Here is a 16727-nt window from a genome sequence, read left to right as displayed (position 1 = left end):
AGGAATATTGCTGCCTCATTCAGGAGTCTAATGTAATCCACCCACCACCATGTGACCAGGTGGTCCACCCAGACTGGCGTCCCATCAGGTTCTCAGGTTGACTTCTGCTGTTAGCAGGTTGGGTACTCTGCAGTGGCAATAGTCACTACCTCAGCCTTGAAGAAAGGCAGTCCACGAGGTCACACCTTTGCAGAGCCTCAATCCTGCTACCATAGCCACTTTGTGTATGGTTTCTTTGAACAAGCACTGGGGCATTTTGGGGAAAAGGCCCACATCCACAGATTATGGAGATCTCCTCCATAATGACCTCCTTCTATTATATTCTGTGTCCATTCATTGTCCATCAGTCCCTTGGGCCATCTGTACTCATGTAAGAACTGGAAAATCGGTCATCCTGCTCAGAGTTCTATCATTTCAGAATATTTCCCTTTGCTACTGTCCTTTCTGAGCCACATCCAAGTGAACCACATAGCTGTTCACTTCTGGCATATTATACACATGTTAGTACTAGGCTATTTATTTTCATTAAAAAATATTTTTTTATCCTCTAGTAACTGGACATAGGGAAATCCTGTAAGTCTATAGGTGTGGATTGAGAAGGTGGCAGTGAAGCATTGGAAGCAGGTGCTAAGGGAATCTAAGTTATCCTCTTACAAAGCTTACTGCTTGCCCCAGCCCTGTATATACTGTCCTTCTCCCAGTGAAATGTTGCTGTGTACACCCAATTCTATTGATTACAAAAAACTAAATCCATGAAGGGCAGCCCAGATGACGATTTCTTAGTGCTACTTCACGGGAGCTGTGGCCTTCATGAAGATGCAGTCAACCTGTGCTGAGGGAGCTGGGGGATTAAGTACCCCAACCTCCCTCCTCCATTCAGCTCTCCTGCCAGTGCTCCCCGTTCGTTGGCTTATCTGACCAGAAGCCAAAAAGCCCGTTGACTTGGTCCACACGAGTCAGCCTGTGGGACCCGGAGCTGGATGAGAAGGAGAAATTCATTTGGATGGACTTGGGAGCCCGGGGGTCCCGGCTCAGAGGCGTTCCCGGGGTAGCCAGCGAGCTGGGGCGGGGCACCGGACCCGGAAGTTGCTAGTGCCCGGTTCAAAGATGGCGGCTGCAGCGACGCTCGCCCACGGTCTGTCACCTCCCATAACCAATGGCGCCGCGACGCTCGGTGACTCAGTGAGCGACAAACGCACGACGCTGTATGATGCAACGCCCTAGTCGAGGAAGCGGCTGGTGCGCTTTGGGGTGACAAGGCGGCAGGGTGTGGGAGACGATGTCCTTGGAGGTGACTGGGGCCACCGCCGGGATGGTACTAGGTGAGTGAGGCTCGGGAACCCCGGCGCGTGTAAGTGGCGCGGTGCTTCGCCCCGAGGCAGGAACCTTGCTCCGCTGACTGCCGGGCGGAGTGGGCGCTCCAACACTGTTGGTCGCGCTGGGTTGGTAGGAGGGCGGGGGCTGGACCCCCGCTGGGCCTGGACTGGCTCGGCCCGGCCCGAACCCCTGGACAGGGTGGCTCGGGCTGGGGTGGTGGCCGCTCCCGGCCCTACCCCACTGCGAAAAATCCCGTGATTCAGCCTAGGCTTCGGCGCAGCAGGGCAGCCCTCAAATCTGTAACTCTAAAAGTGATCGTCAGGAAAGGACTTAACGCATCCTCATTTATACCGAGATTTCAGGGAGACCATACGGTGCAGTAGAAAAAGGAAAAAGGGAGACCTGGGTTGATGTCACTGTTCAGACTTAGCTAGTTGTGAGGCCCTCTGCAATTTATCCCCAGGGTTTCGGTCTGACATCTGTGCATTGGCACTGGGTTATCTGATTTGTATGTGTAATTTGATTTCGCCTCCAGTACAGCCCTTCAAGGTATTGTTTTCCTCACTTTATAGACAAAGAAATAAGCTCAGAAGGTTAAATGAATTCCCCAGAGTCAGCCTGGCTTTTAAGGGTCAGCATCCCAGATTCCAGTCTGGCCTGGCCAACTTCAAAGCCCTTCTTTGTCGTTGGGGGTTCACAAATTAAGATCATCAACGTTCATTTTGAAAAGCTAAGTTTGTAATTAGTGTGTTTTTACAAAACAGAAGTTACTGAGATAGGGGAGTGGGAAAACAATTGTAATTTTTTTTGGACTGTGGTAATTTTTTTGCTAATCAGATGCTTGTTCTGTTCACAAAGAGTGGATAAAGTAGTTGTAGTATGAGACAATTGATAATTACTGGCCAGTGAGTAACTTACTCTCACTTTGTAAAACAGCAGAGCTGTATGTTTCGAATCGAGAGGGAAATGATGCTACGGGAGATGGAACCAGGGAGAAACCTTTTAAAACAGGTTTGAAGGTAATGTCCCTCCTTGTTAGGAAAATGACCTTTCATTTATTAATGACTTCAATCAGTGATTATGTGGCTTGTCAATAATGTTGTTTCCAACACCAGGTTTTGAAGATCATTTTCAGAAAAGGGGAAGTAAGGCATGTGTACAGATATGTAGCTTTAAGAGTATTAGATGAGCAAGTCTAAAGTTATTTCAACATTTTAAAAAGGGGTCTTCATCCTTATGCAGCATTGCATCTTGGAATTTTTCTCTCCAGTGAGGCAGATGGCTGGTTTTTCAATTCTTACAGAAACAAAAATCAGCTTCGCTCAGTCACACTGAGCTCATGCCCAGCTTTCTTCCAAACTGACTCCCTAAGAGGCCTGCTGGTGAATTTACCGCTAGAGTCCAGATGTGACCCTGAACCTTGAAACTTCAAGACCTAATTTATATCAGTACATGAGGAATGGACCTATCTCTCAAAACAGATGCCCAGTAATTCATGAGTCTGGAGCTTGAAGCCAGAATACTATTTATTAATGTACTGTTATTTCTCAGGATCTAGAATCCTCAAGTAAGTTTCTAATGTTGTCTCCAAACAGACCTATATGGGAAGCCAAATACAGATCAGAGATGTTCTTCCACAACATTGGTTCAGAGCATCAGTGTTACGTAACTGATTCCGTCAGGTAGATGGGCCAAGACATCTCTTTTTTTTTTTATTAAGGTATCATTGATATACAATCTTATGCTCAGGTTTCATGTGAGCAACATGTGGTTACTACATTCCCCCTATTATCAAGTCCCTACCACATACCACATACCCCATTACAGTCACTGTCCATCAGTGTAGTAAGATGCTATAGAGTCACTATTTGTCTTCTCTGTTATGCTTCCTTCCCCGTGTCCCCCATATATTATGTGTGCTAATCATAATGCCCCTTATTCCCCTTCTCCCTCCCTTCCAACCCACCCTTCCCAGTCTCTTTCCCTTTGGTAACTGTTAGTCCTTTCTTGGGTTCTGTGAGTGTGCTGCTGTTTGTTTCTTCAGATTTTGTTTTGTTGTTGCACTTCACAGATTAGTGAAATCATTTGGTACTTGGCCAAGACATCCCTTTTAAAGTAGCCATGGGTTTGCCTGTGGAACTGGGATGGCTGTAGCTGCCCCATAAGGAAGATGGCTTAAAGCCCCCTCCTTGGACAGCATTAGGAAGAACACTGCCTTGACACTCTTTTTCTGTGTATCCATCCATGCCTGGCCAGCTCCTCTTTTTGTTAGCTCTGTTACAACACAAGTTTAGGTTATTATCAAGTGTTCCTGTCCTGGGAGCATTCTCTTCCCTGTTCGATCATACTATGTGGTTATGCTTTGGTGTGTCATATATGGTGTTAGTTTTTAACTTTTGGAGGAAAATCTCTCTCTCAGATTCTTGGGATGATGCCTGTGGCTCCCCAAAACTGACAATAGTGTTTAGCTGAATATTCGCACAATATTGCTATTAGCAAAAGTTTGCCATTCTGCTTTCAGGAATTACAGTTTCCATCTTTCACTTTCAGTGATATTAAAGGAGCAGTCAGAGAGTATTAGGTGGGAAATTCACTCCTAGTGATTTACAAACATCTCTACAAAGCCTAATTATTTAAAAAGTGAGCTCTTGTATGTTTTTAAAAGATCCAGGTTTCCTCTCTGCAGCAATCATTGAGTTGGAACTAGTATCAAAACAAGATGAAAGTATTTTTCAGGCCTGGAAACTAGACTTTTAGAAAAGGTCAGTTTTTGTAAGCAAGCTTCAGATCCTACAACTACTGAGAGTAATTCATTACATTTCTTGGGTGTCTTATATAAAATACTAAATGACATGGCAATACCTGATGCATCCCAGTAGTAGGGAAAAGAGGTGTTCAACATATAGGAATTTTTCAAGTTAATTAAGCTTAGCCTTTTGTGTCCTTAACTATTTTTTGGTTGAAAGAGTTTCAGAAACAATTTGCCTGTTTTCTTAGGATTAACCATTTAGATATGATCTGCAATTGGCTTTTGTTGTTAGCTGTCTCTTCTGTTGTTGTCAGTGTATCTCCGGTGGTCCCTACAACTACTTTAAATCTGTTGTTTCTATTCTGCTTATACTGGGAAACTATACCGCATAACCAAACTTGCAAGAATTGTTTGGAAAGGACCTGACAGCATCTACTTTAAGCAAAATATCCTCAGTCCAGGCAACCAGTCCTTCCCTCGACATCGACTTTCAGCTGTTGGGGTCTTTATGCTTTCTTCTTGGCTCTTGATTAGCTTCCAGATGTTTGTAGTTGATTTATAATTGAGATACTATTTTGAGTTCAAATATTGCACAATGTTAAAGAAATTTTCTTTTTCTCCCTTCCCACTCCAGGCTTTGATGACAGTGGGAAAAGAACCATTTCCTACCATTTACATAGATTCACAAAAAGAAAATGAGGTAGGGTGAACTGAAAACTTTGCAGAATTATATTGTGAATACAATTTCATCAGAGCATAGAGGTCTTGAAAAACTAAAATGCCTGTCTTTCTCTTTAGAGGTGGGATGTTATTTCTAAATCACAGATGAAGAACATTAAAAAAATGTGGCATCGGGAACAAATGAAGAATGAATCCCGGGAAAAGAAAGAGGTGAGCAATGCATTTGTCATTGTGAACATTTTAAGAAGTTAGACCATTAGAAACCATGTTAACAAATTGCTTTATTTTTAAATTAGGCAGAAGACAATTTGCGTAGAGAAAAAAACCTGGAAGAAGCAAAGAAGATTTCTATAAAAAAAGACCTAAGTCTTCCAGAGCCAAAATGTGTAAGTGTGACATGTATCGTTTCAAATGTGGACTTGCCACACCAAACTGTTATTTCTGCATCTATGGGGCCTGCAGCGTGCTTTGTTCCTTTGCACGGTGTTCTTTCCCTTCCTTTTACAGGGGATCACCATAAATAACACTTTAGAGTTAAAAGGCTGGTTCCTTTGATTAGAATGTTTAGCGGTTTGTTGAGTGGAAGCTCGCAAGCTGGCTGTGCAGGGTGGTGTTGGTAAGCAACTTGGCCCTTCCTAAGTGTGTCTCCTCACCGTAAAATAGAGAGGCTGAAAGCCATGATTTTCATGAGTTTTTAAATGGATAAAGTTACGTGGTTTTATAAAATTGAACTCCTTCTGTATTCTTTCTAGAATAGAGTACTGTACTGTGAATGGGCATGCTCCAGTTTCAGGTAGCTCTTAGTGCAGGTGACTTGTCACATTTTTCCTGTTTCCTTAGTGATGAAGCTGTTTTCTTGGCTACCGTTCACCATCTCCTTCCCTTACTCATCTCCTCCATCTCCCAAACCAAAAGCTAGCCTTTGTTCTACCTTCCAGGGTGTTGAGAGGGACTGTGAAGCCAGGGAAGGGGCCTGTGTGGACTCTGTTGTTGCTGTCGTGAGTCCATTTACTCAATTGATTTTGTGTAGCAATATCTGAAATAATGGGTTTCTCATTACCAGTTTTGCACTAAGAGAAAGAGGACTTGGATTCTTTTTATTTTTATTTTTTACCCACTCCAGTATGGTGGAATTTTTTGCTTCTGGCCTGCAGTTGAGTGACTCTTGGTGGTTCTGCACTCTTTGTAAATCTTTAACACTTTACTACCGGTCGTCTAATATTGGTGGAAAAATTGACATGCAATAAATTGACATTATTGGTCAAATATTATTTCTTTTAACTTGACAGGTGAAGATTCATGCATTAGAAGGTTATAGAGGCCAAAGAGTAAAGGTGTTTGGCTGGGTCCACAGGCTGCGTAGGCAAGGTGAATAATAAAGCTTTTCTGTTCTCTCTTTTTCGTTTTAAATATCCTTGGTCATAATTAAAGAACATAGAAACATTCACTTTGGGATTCTTTTTGTGTTTGGATGCTAGCTTTTCCAAGGAGATAGTGGTTTATATCCTAAATTTGTTCTTACTTTATGACTACTAAAAGTTTAAAAATTACTTAGATGTAAGCATCTAATTATGTAACTGTAAGCAGCCACAGAGATCAGGAGGTTATCTAGTAAATATTTGCCTCATTGAGTTTAATTATTTAAATGAAAAGCAGGGCATGTATTACAGAAGGGCAGAGCCAAATCTGAAACTTATTTATGGTGGTCGTATTGACTTTTATAATTAGTTTATTTTCCTCCTGCCTCCCTCTTGGTCCTGATGTTTTGCTTTCTCTTTCTGTTATTGTATTACCTACTTTTTATTATAAATGGTTATCAAATCCTTCGTAAAAAGAGATGGGGCATGAAAAAGAAAAGGAGTGATGCTATGTGGCAGCGTTTGTGCTCCTGCCGCTGGGTGCCCGGGGTTACATGCCTGGGTGCTGTAGAGCATTCACGGTGACTTAGACGTAAGCCCTCATCTCACGTAGCTTGCTCTCTTGATTTCCCACGGTCATGTGGACCATGAGGATCGCTTAGGACTTGAAAGTACAGTGAAGAAGGTACAATGCTTTGCAATACTGAGCAGTGATGTTATTGGTGGACCCTGCAGAGGATGGGGGCCACATGGGAGGTTTGAACATTTTAATGTCTTATCTGGGAGTCTCCTTTATATGAGATTAAATTATGAGAAAGTACTTTTAAGTGCTTTGAAACAGTCTGGCTGAATTTCTCTTTCTCATCTTCAGGAAAGAATTTAATGTTTCTGGTGCTGCGAGATGGTACAGGTTATCTTCAGTGTGTCTTATCGGATGATTTGGTAAATATTTTCTAAGATATGGCTGAAAATTATATTTTTTCAGTAGGTTCCTTTTTGTTAGTTTTGGGAATTTTAGGATCTGTATACATATGCTAAGCTGTTATGGAAAATTTCCAATGTATTAAAAATAGAATGGTGAAGAAACTTGACATTCTTATCACCCAGCCTGAGTAACGTCTGAGTTAGGGCTGCTGTAACAAAATACCATAGCCTGGGCGGCTTATAAACAACAGGAAGTTATTTCTCGCAGTTCGAGAGGCTGGAAGCATGCAGGAGTTCCGGTGAGTCCTCTTCAGGTTCAGACTGCCGACTCCTGCTGCATCCTCGCAGAGCAGAGGAGGGAGCAGACCTCCTGTGACTCTTAGGAGGGCACTGATCCCAGTCCCAGGGTCTTCCCCCTGTGACCTCGTCTAACCCTATTCCCTCTCTCCCTGAATCCCTGTTCCCTAATACCATCGCATTGTGGTGGGGAAGCGTTCAACATGAATTTTGGGAGGACACAAACACTAAGTCCATAACAAGTAACGACTGATACATGGCTAGTTTGGCGTTACTGCTGACCCCCTTTTACCTCCCAGACAGCATGTCATTTTCATATAAATATACTTAGATGTGAATCTCCAAGAAATAATATCTTTAATATAAACCATATTATCATTATCACCCTCCCCTACATTAACATAGCTCCTAAATGTCCAAATTCTCCCAGTTGATTTATGTCTTTTTATAGTTGGTTGGTTTGAATAAGGATTCAAACAAGATCTACACATTGCATTCAGTTGACACATCTCTGAAATTTCTTTTAATCTATAATAGTTCTCCCTTTTCATTCTCTTTTCTGCTCCAACACTTGCCCCCATTTATTTGTTGGAAAAAACCTGGCTGTTTGTCCGTTGGGACTTCTTACATTCTGGATTTGGTCAGTTGCATCCTGAGATGTCATTTAACATGTTCCTCTAACCTCTGTATTTCTTAGAAGTTGCACGTTAGGTCTGATCAGATTCAGGTGGTTCTTCGTTGTTGTTGTTTTTTTTTTTAGCAAAACTGCTTTATAGGCAATGCTGTATTTTTCCACTGGGATCACATCACAAAGCACATAATGTTCAGTTGCCCTTTTTTGAATGATTCTGTAATGGGGGTGGGGTCAGGTATTGTTAGCCCAATCCCTCCATTATAAAGTTCCTTACCACTTTTCTAATGATTTTAGGAAGTATTGCTCATCATAATCTATATATTATTTTAACAGTATGAATTTTAAAGAAAACAAACTGTCCAGATATTTTTAAAAGACGTGAGCTAGTGACCTTATGCATATGTCTGTAGGTTAAGTGTGTATTTACATACATGTGTAGCTCTACATAGATAAATCTTTCACAAAAATAGCTGTTCTTTATTAATATTGAAAGTTGCTAGCCAACTTATTTTACTAGTTTGGGACAGATAACTTGTTTGCAAGTAATCCCCTTTGCTTTCTATACCTTAGGATATACTAGTGTACATGTGAAAAACTAAATTTGAACTTTGATCTTCTCCTAGTGTCAGTGTTACAATGGACTCCTCTTGTCCACCGAGAGTAGTGTTGCAGTGTATGGAATGCTAAATCTTACCCCAAAGGGCAAGCAGGTGAGTGGACCAAATTCCTCATTGGGTGAATAAGTGTTTATTTTCCAGGGTCTTTATTTGTATCTTTGGTATTGGCAAATAAATACACAAATGTAATGTGCTTGTGAAATTTAATCGGCTTTTCTGGTGAAGTATGTACACCGTACAGCTCATCTGATAGTACTTCAGGGACTTCCAACCTTACAGAATTCCTAAGTAATCCTCTTGGGTGAAAATAAAGCCACTTTGCCATGGGTCTGTCAGTAATTTTTCAGTTAAGTGGAAGTAAAACTTAGTCTTCCCAAAAAATTTTGGGAAAGAACCTCTAAATCTGAAACTTTATGAAGAGAATTTGAAAGCTTCTTTTTAAAAAAGTAAATACAGCTCTGCTATTCAGAGAGTTGTTTGTTCTCCAGCTAACAGGCACATAACTTAGGCCAGTTACAGTTAGTTGGTAATTATTGCTCAAGTAACTAGTGTGATTTTATTTGTTGACTGGCAAAGAAAACAAACAAATGTGACATATCCACTAGAGGGAGCCCTGGGAGTTCTCCTAATAGGCTAGAAATACTAACAAAAGAGGGTCTTCCAAGGTTCAGGTAAAAGAACCTACGTTAAGAATGAATATCTGACCCAAGGTCACTCAGCTTTCCCTGGAAGTGAAGTGATTGCCAGTTGGAGTCATCGTCATGATGTTACCTGCTATCCAGTTTGGTATCAAGATAATTATATTTTCCATGATGTGTGGCTTCTAAAATGAATTGCTTTTAATGGAATTAATAGGAAGAATTTGAATTTTTACTATGTATCTATTCCAAAGAGAAATAGCTTTTACTAAAGCCTTTGCATCTAAGGAGTTTTTCAGTGGGGTAATCTGTTATCTTAAATTATTGGGCAAAGGCTAGAAATAATATGCCAAATGTTAACAATCGTTAGCAGTTACTCGACTGGTGAAATTATAGTTTATATTCTAGGTTGTGCTTTTCTGTTTTTTAAAAATTGTGTAGGTGTATATTTACTCTGAAAGGAATACTGAATATAAAAAAATCAATATAAAATTGCATTATTTAGGTTTTTGTGTTTAGATGGATAGGCTAATAATGTTGAGTTTCTTAGAAATATCAGCTCATCAAAAATTTTGACATAAATTAAAATCCTTAATAATGTTAATTTTTTGTTTCCTTCTCTCTTCTTTCTTTCTCCCCGCCCCCTTCTTAAAAATTTAGGCTCCAGGGGGTCATGAGCTGAGTTGTGACTTCTGGGAACTGATGGGGTTGGCCCCAGCTGGAGGAGCTGATAACTTGATCAACGAAGAGTCTGATGTTGATGTACAGCTCAACAACAGACACATGATGATTCGAGGAGAAAACATGTCCAAAATCCTAAAAGCACGTTCCATGGTCACCAGGTGCTTTAGAGATCACTTCTTTGATAGGGGGTACTGTGAAGTAAGTGTGCACTCATCTTTTGCAGACGATACCTTTTGCCATTTTTAAATGTGCATGGGGTGCTCATGGCAGGCATTTATTTATTCCTTATTTCCATTGGAACAGGTTACTCCACCAACATTAGTGCAAACACAAGTAGAAGGTGGTGCTACACTCTTCAAGCTCGACTACTTTGGGGAAGAGGCATTTTTGACTCAGTCCTCTCAGCTGTACTTGGAGACCTGCATTCCAGCTCTGGGAGATGTTTTTTGTATTGCACAGTCATACAGGGCCGAACAGTCCAGAACACGAAGGCACCTGGCTGAGTACCGAATTGTTTTTTTATTTGTATTTAAAACTTTTTAGGAAAATATGTTTAGAGAAGCAATCTTTATATAGGCAAGTGATGTCAATGTTAAAAGTTTGGATACGTTAAGAGGATATATGAAGGGCAATTGAATAAATGAATGGAAACCATGTGAAAAGTTTGCCTCTTAGGCCATAGCTACCTAAGGTCTGTTCTTTCACTTTGACTTGATTCTTATGTATTAAGGAATAAATAAGAAATCACTATTTAAAGAGGGGAAGTGGAGGAGGATCTGAAACTAATTTGCAGACTGGGGAGTTGGTTAGCAGTGTTAGAATATTACCTTTCTGGACAGTTTTCCAAAGTTAAACGCTTGCTTGAGAGAAACTCAGTAGAAGAGAAGAGCAGCTCCAAGCCAGTGTCTCATTCTTCCAGATACACTCACGTGGAAGCAGAGTGCCCTTTCCTGACCTTTGAGGAGCTCCTAGACCGATTGGAGGACTTGGTTTGTGATGTGGTAGACAGAGTCTTGAAATCACCTGCAGCAAGCATAGTGTATGACCTCAACCCGGTAGGTGTAGTATTTTATGGAAAAAGGAAATGATGACTCCTTTGGAAGGCAACGAAGGCTTCACCCTCAGTTTTTATAGATTTAATGGCTTGGTGAGCTTCGAAAAAGTGATATATATAGATAAGTTTTGAGATATAATTGATGTATAGTGTTATTATTAGTTTCAGGTGTACAACATAATGAGATACTTGTATATACTATGATCACCTTAAAAAGTCTAGGTAACGTCCATCACCACACATAGTTAAACTTTTTTTCTTTATGATGCAACGTTTTAATATCAACTCTGTTAGCAACTTTCAAATTTATAATGCAGTATCCTTAACTGTAGTCACCATGCTGTGTATTACACCCCAGAACTTAGTTTATTTTGTAACTGGAAGTTTGTGCCTTTTGACCTCCTTTCATCCATTTTGGACTAATATTTTCAAGACTAAAATTTGATACTAGTCAATTATCAATAATTTCATAATATTTTAACCTATGTGAGAGGAGGTTTATATATGTTTTTCATCTTTAGGATGTCATTTTTTTTCTAGACTGAAATAATGTTTTACAATAATAGTAAATACTTTTCCTTAAAGTGGCAATTTTAGTGTTAGTGATTTCTTTATGTACACTCCATTTTCCTTTCTGCTGTAGAACTTTAAGCCCCCCAAACGGCCTTTCAAACGGATGAACTACTCAGATGCTATTGTTTGGCTAAAAGAACACAATATAAAGAAAGAAGATGGAACTTTCTATGAATTTGGAGAAGTATGGTTTCCTTTCTAATCTTTGTTTCAGAAGTTGTATTGTGCTTAAGTGGACTGCTACTTCTGGTTAATTAACCAGTAATGCAGGAGGCATCTTCTTGTTATCAAACCCTTGGGGTTATTTGAGGATTCATTGAGTCAGTAGACATAGAGTAAGCCTTAGAACAGTGCTCAAAGTGTTCTGTAGTGCTCAGTAAGTATTAGCAAGTTTTTAGTCTTCATATCTCATCCTTTGCTTTCCTCTTCTTCCATCATTAATCTGGGTCTTGACTTAAAAGCTCTAGTTGTAATTCTCTAGGCTGGCAGGATACTTCAGGAAGTTGTGGACTTTGAAATTATATGCAAAATACTGTTATGTGTATATATTTGTTTTGTTTTTCTGGAGAAAGTATCTGACTTTTCCGAAAAAGATTCCTCCCCCAGAACAGTGAGTTAAAAATCCTTCATGTGGAAGAGATTCAAAGAAGAAAATAGCCATTGGCTAAAATGCAAAACCAAGAGAGAATGACTTAATGGGAAAGGTAGCCTGATGCCCCAGCTAAACTGAGCATCTGTCTGTTTTGCTTGGGACCACCCTCCTAACAAACATCGGGGATATAGATCAACATTTTCCTAAGCCCTCTGCTCTGTACATTTTACCGCTCCATACATAGTTATTTGCAAATCTGTTTTACAGATGAAATATGAATAACTACTGCTAGTTAGAGTTTTGTTTTTAGAAGGAATTTATAGAGATGGCAAACAGTAAGTATACTAGACCTTTATAAATTCTCATACTGTTTCAGTCAGTTGATGATGTATAACAACAAAATTTGTACTGAAAACTTGAGAACTGTTTTTACCTAATACTTAGAAAAGTAGTGTGATTGAGTGGAAAGAACACAAGCTTCAGAGTAGGAATGCCCCCCAGGTGGGCTTAGCTCCCCACCTCTGTCCTTACTGCTGTATAACTGAGGGCCAGTGACCCTGCCGTCTGGTTCTGTATCTACCTTGGAGGTAACGTCCATTTGCAAAGTCGTGAGGAGTCATGAGCTCAGTGCCTAGCAGGGTGCGTGGCACAGGAAGCGCTGGATGCCAGCATTTACCCTTCACACCATTGTTATCCCATATAATGAGGATGGTCTTCAAACTTTTTAGAATGTGCAGTAAGACCCCTTTTCTCCTAATTAAATCTTACACAGAAGTCTAGTACCTAAAGCAGATAAAAACCAAGAGCCCAGAGCTTTTCTGCTTATTTTGAAGCTTGAAAACAGCCGTGCCAGGTGATTGCTAAGGACCATTTCAATTCTTACATTAAACAAATCAATGAGTTTTCCAATTCAGGACAAGAGTTTTCAGTTTTAACTTGAATTTATGTGTGGTTTACTGAAGGGTGTTTTGAGAAAGAAACAGATTAACTTAATTCATCATCATCTCCCATTTCCAGGCGTGGTTACATTGAGCTTTGACACTGGTTATTTGTCTTATGACCATGTCTTATTACCATTGAAGGTGTATAGATTTATTATAACAGGAAAGAAGTCCAGGTAACAGCAGAGTTTAAAGATTGGTGTTATTAATAACGTACTTGGTGTGTAGATCAATGATGTTCTGGAGTATTCACTGATTATCTTATGTCTTGGGGGACTGAGTGGCCCACACTTGCTTCAGAGCTAGATAAAACTGGCCCCTGAAAAAAAAATAACTGAGCAGTGTTTAGTCACAGTGATAATGGCTTGGGTGGTTTTTGGGTTTTCATTTCTCAAGCAGCATGGCCCTTGAGAGATACTGTAGGAGGCAGGTCTTTTCACAGTTATTTTAGCAACTGCATGTGAGGTTTTTAATGTGTTTGTTTTTGAAAGAAACTAACCCTTCCACCCGTGTGTATGGGTTATGGGCGGGTGTGTGTTCTCTACTGTGTTGTATTAAGAAGACAAGGGCTCCACTGGGTGGAAGAGCTGCTTCTATCTCATTGCATTTCAAGTTGTAAATGTTAATGAAGTCATGTTTAACCTCAGGATATCCCAGAAGCTCCTGAGAGACTGATGACGGACACCATTAATGAGCCAATCTTGCTGTGTCGATTTCCTGTAGAGATCAAGTCCTTCTATATGCAGCGATGTCCTGAGGATCCCCGCCTTACTGAATCTGTCAGTTTGTGATTCAGATAGTAATTTTGCTTTTAAAGGGGGTGGGGACTGTCATTAGAATAAGATACAGCTCTGATGAATATTCCGTTAGGGTATGAAGTACATATTGCTCTCTAAATTGGGTTTAACATACCTTGTTAGATTACAGAATTTAAATAACATTTTAATTGTACATGATCTTAGTGCTCCTTTAGCTGTAGGAGCGTAAGTGTGACTTCCATTTAAACTCTGGATCAGTGCCTTCACTGATAGCCTGGTAGTAACTGTACACTTTTTTAAAGGTTGACGTGTTGATGCCCAATGTTGGTGAGATTGTGGGAGGCTCGATGCGCATCTGGGATAGTGAAGAGATTCTGGCAGGTTACAAAAGGGAAGGAATTGACCCTACTCCTTATTACTGGTACACAGATCAGGTAAAAACAAAATTATTTTTAATATTCTTTAAAACTTTTTTGTGGTTATAGTTCTGTATAATCGAAGTTTTTAAAAGGAGGGATTCAGCATGAGACTTTGGTATTTCAGTGAGCTGTGTTCAGTTTCATGGTTCTGATAATGTGGCATATGAATATTGCTAGTTTTGTCTTTGGCCAGTAATATGTTAATTTCATTTGAAAACCTGTTTAACTACTGGCTTTGCTCATTGCCACTGGGTTTTTAAGTTTGTCATCAGATCCTACCAATATCTAGTGCTACTTTGATTTTCCTCTGGTTAAAGAGATACTCACTTAGTATAAAAGTTTGCAATCTCTCCTTTCCAGGGTGGCACTGAATCCCTGGTTTATTTTTCATAGCAAATTATTTCTTCACTTGTGGTCCATGAAGTCATGTAGATTAAGGGTTGAAACCATAACCACAATAAGCTAACTCATTTCACAGTAAGTAAATTGTAACTATTTTAGACAAAACTTTAAGCAATTATCTCTCTCTCTCTTTTTTAAACAGAGAAAATATGGCACGTGTCCTCATGGAGGATATGGCTTGGGCTTAGAACGATTCTTAACCTGGATTCTTAATAGGTATCACATCCGAGATGTATGCTTATACCCTCGGTTTGTCCAGCGCTGCAAGCCGTAACTCGTCCCTCCTACAGTATTAAGGGAAGAATATCGTTCATGAAAGGGACAGACTGCCTATTTAAAAAAATTAAAAACCAAAATTCTCCCCTTTTTATTCTATTGGAGTGTATCTGTTTCTGGTCTCTTTTTCTTTTCTGTTTCCACTACCCCAAAAACCAATCCAAATCATTTGAATGTCAAGTGACATTGATGGTGTCATTTTAAGAAAAAATACCTGTCACACAGTTTGGGGGAAATATGTGGCATATACCTGTACATTTCAACATTATATCCAATTATATGTTATAATCTTTGTGTTCCATATACCATATATAATTAATTTGTAATTATGGACTAAGACATTCCAGTAACTTAATCTTTCTGTCCTCTTAAGTTTAACTGGAATTCTTTAATTTATATAATTTTATTGTGTCAGTGAATTAAAATAGACATCTTGGGAGAAAATTGACAATATGATGTAAAAATCTGCTAGTAGTAGAGTACAATTCAACAGTAGATACTGAAATCAAATATAGTCTTTTGTGTCAGTTATTGATCTTTTCTAAATCTGTATAGCTGCTTATAATTCTAAGGCATACCTGGTTGATAATGACAGACTTTGAAAGAATAGAATTGTCTTAAACAATTTGAACTAAGAGCAAAATTCTGGTATTTTTAATGAACAGCATCCTTCCTAGCTCTAGTAGAGGCTAAAGAGGCAGAGGTGAGAGTAAAGATTTCCTCTCTCCTGGTCGTTCCTAATTAATTAAGAATAAATAATTCCAAAAGAATTTGCAGCTGGAATCTTAATGACAACTGTAAGTGGCTGCTTAAGTCATCCCACACTGTGTCCTTATATCTAATCTCTGCTACCTTATTAACTCTCAGCAGGGTTATTGAATGGCTTCATTTCAGATTTGGTTAATTTCTCCCCCAAAATGCATGTCATGTATTCTCAATAGGCTGTATTCCTGGCAATCAATAAATGGACACACATAAAAACTTTGCGGGCTTTATTTTTTTTTAAGCTTAACAGCTTTGTCTCACACCAATTCATGCCTTTTGCATTTTTTAATCTTTATTTTTCATGATGTGTATATACAAAATGAGATATTACTAAATTTAGTAGTTATTACTAAAATTATGTAATGGGATGGAATGACTTTAAAATTAGATGTGGGTTCTAGTTACATCCTTTCTGTAATCTTTTTAGTGTTATTTTTGGGCGCATTAGATTATATCCTATTTTGCAATTAAATGAAAAATGGAAATGGAGCATTTGAAGTATATTTGGCTTGTATCTTTAAATAAAAAATATTTGTAAGAATGTGAATGAGCTCTAATTGGTTTCAACCAAGCAGTTCATTTGATCAGAATTTAGGTGATAAGATTAGACTCAGCTTAAATTTTAATTGTGTAAATGAGTCAAGTTTTAAATCCTGAGAGAGCTGTGGGATTAGGTGGGGATAAGGGAGTTAAGGTTATGGTGACATGAGGCCAACAGTCTTGAGCACAATGAGTAGCAAATCTCATGCATGTGGCCCAGAGTGGTTTTTAAAGCGACCCGGGTGTGGCTGTCCCTAAGTAAGGTTGATGGTCACTGAATAACTCCCTCCTATTTCTAAACTCAACCTTAAAGCTTCTGTTATCCTTGTCGTCCTCAAGTTATTTCTCATTAGTCTCTATAATTGAAATGGGATAATTGGGGCAAGGCTGAGACTGTTTACCAATGTTGACCAATGGCTACAGAAACACTGCATGTGCTTCCATTCAGCTTTCAATGCATATGGATACATTCTCAAAATTATAGCTGCCATGAGTGCTGTAAGCTTTG

The 16727-nt window shown here is 39.4% G+C and overlaps 1 protein-coding gene across 2 annotated transcripts; it reads left to right on the top strand.

Moving 5' to 3' along the window:
• The first annotated feature begins 1170 nt into the window (after window positions 1-1170).
• On the top strand, window positions 1171-16226 carry NARS1 (asparaginyl-tRNA synthetase 1). Of its 2 annotated transcripts, none has more exons than XM_017679435.3 (15): window positions 1171-1322; window positions 2254-2336; window positions 4701-4766; window positions 4865-4957; window positions 5044-5133; window positions 6037-6115; window positions 6977-7047; window positions 8584-8670; window positions 9876-10097; window positions 10203-10402; window positions 10819-10954; window positions 11597-11710; window positions 13707-13838; window positions 14120-14251; window positions 14781-16226. In XM_017679435.3, exons 1-15 carry the CDS (start codon window positions 1280-1282, stop codon window positions 14910-14912), a joined length of 1680 nt encoding a protein of 559 aa, XP_017534924.2. In that variant the 5' UTR covers window positions 1171-1279; the 3' UTR covers window positions 14913-16226. The 2 variants fall into 2 exon arrangements, with proteins under 2 accessions (XP_017534924.2, XP_017534926.2); XM_017679437.3 differs by having other exon boundaries at window positions 1182-1322; window positions 2257-2336.
• Window positions 16227-16727: the final 501 nt, after the last annotated feature.

This window comes from Manis javanica, chromosome 9, assembly GCF_040802235.1.
Source record: "Manis javanica isolate MJ-LG chromosome 9, MJ_LKY, whole genome shotgun sequence".
Taxonomy (NCBI): Eukaryota; Metazoa; Chordata; class Mammalia; order Pholidota; family Manidae; genus Manis; species Manis javanica.
Note: the sequence above shows the minus strand (reverse complement) of the source record. Positions and strands in the feature narration are given on the sequence as shown.

Bases quoted from the DNA above. Each gene is read 5' to 3' on its own strand.
- NARS1 (XM_017679435.3), top strand. From the start codon at position 1,280: ATGTCCTTGGAGGTGACTGGGGCCACCGCCGGGATGGTACTAG. The intron at 1,323-2,253 runs GTGAGTGAGGCT...TTTGTAAAACAG, and splicing joins CACCGCCGGGATGGTACTAG to CAGAGCTGTATGTTTCGAAT. The intron at 10,098-10,202 runs GTAAGTGTGCAC...CCATTGGAACAG, and splicing joins TTGATAGGGGGTACTGTGAA to GTTACTCCACCAACATTAGT.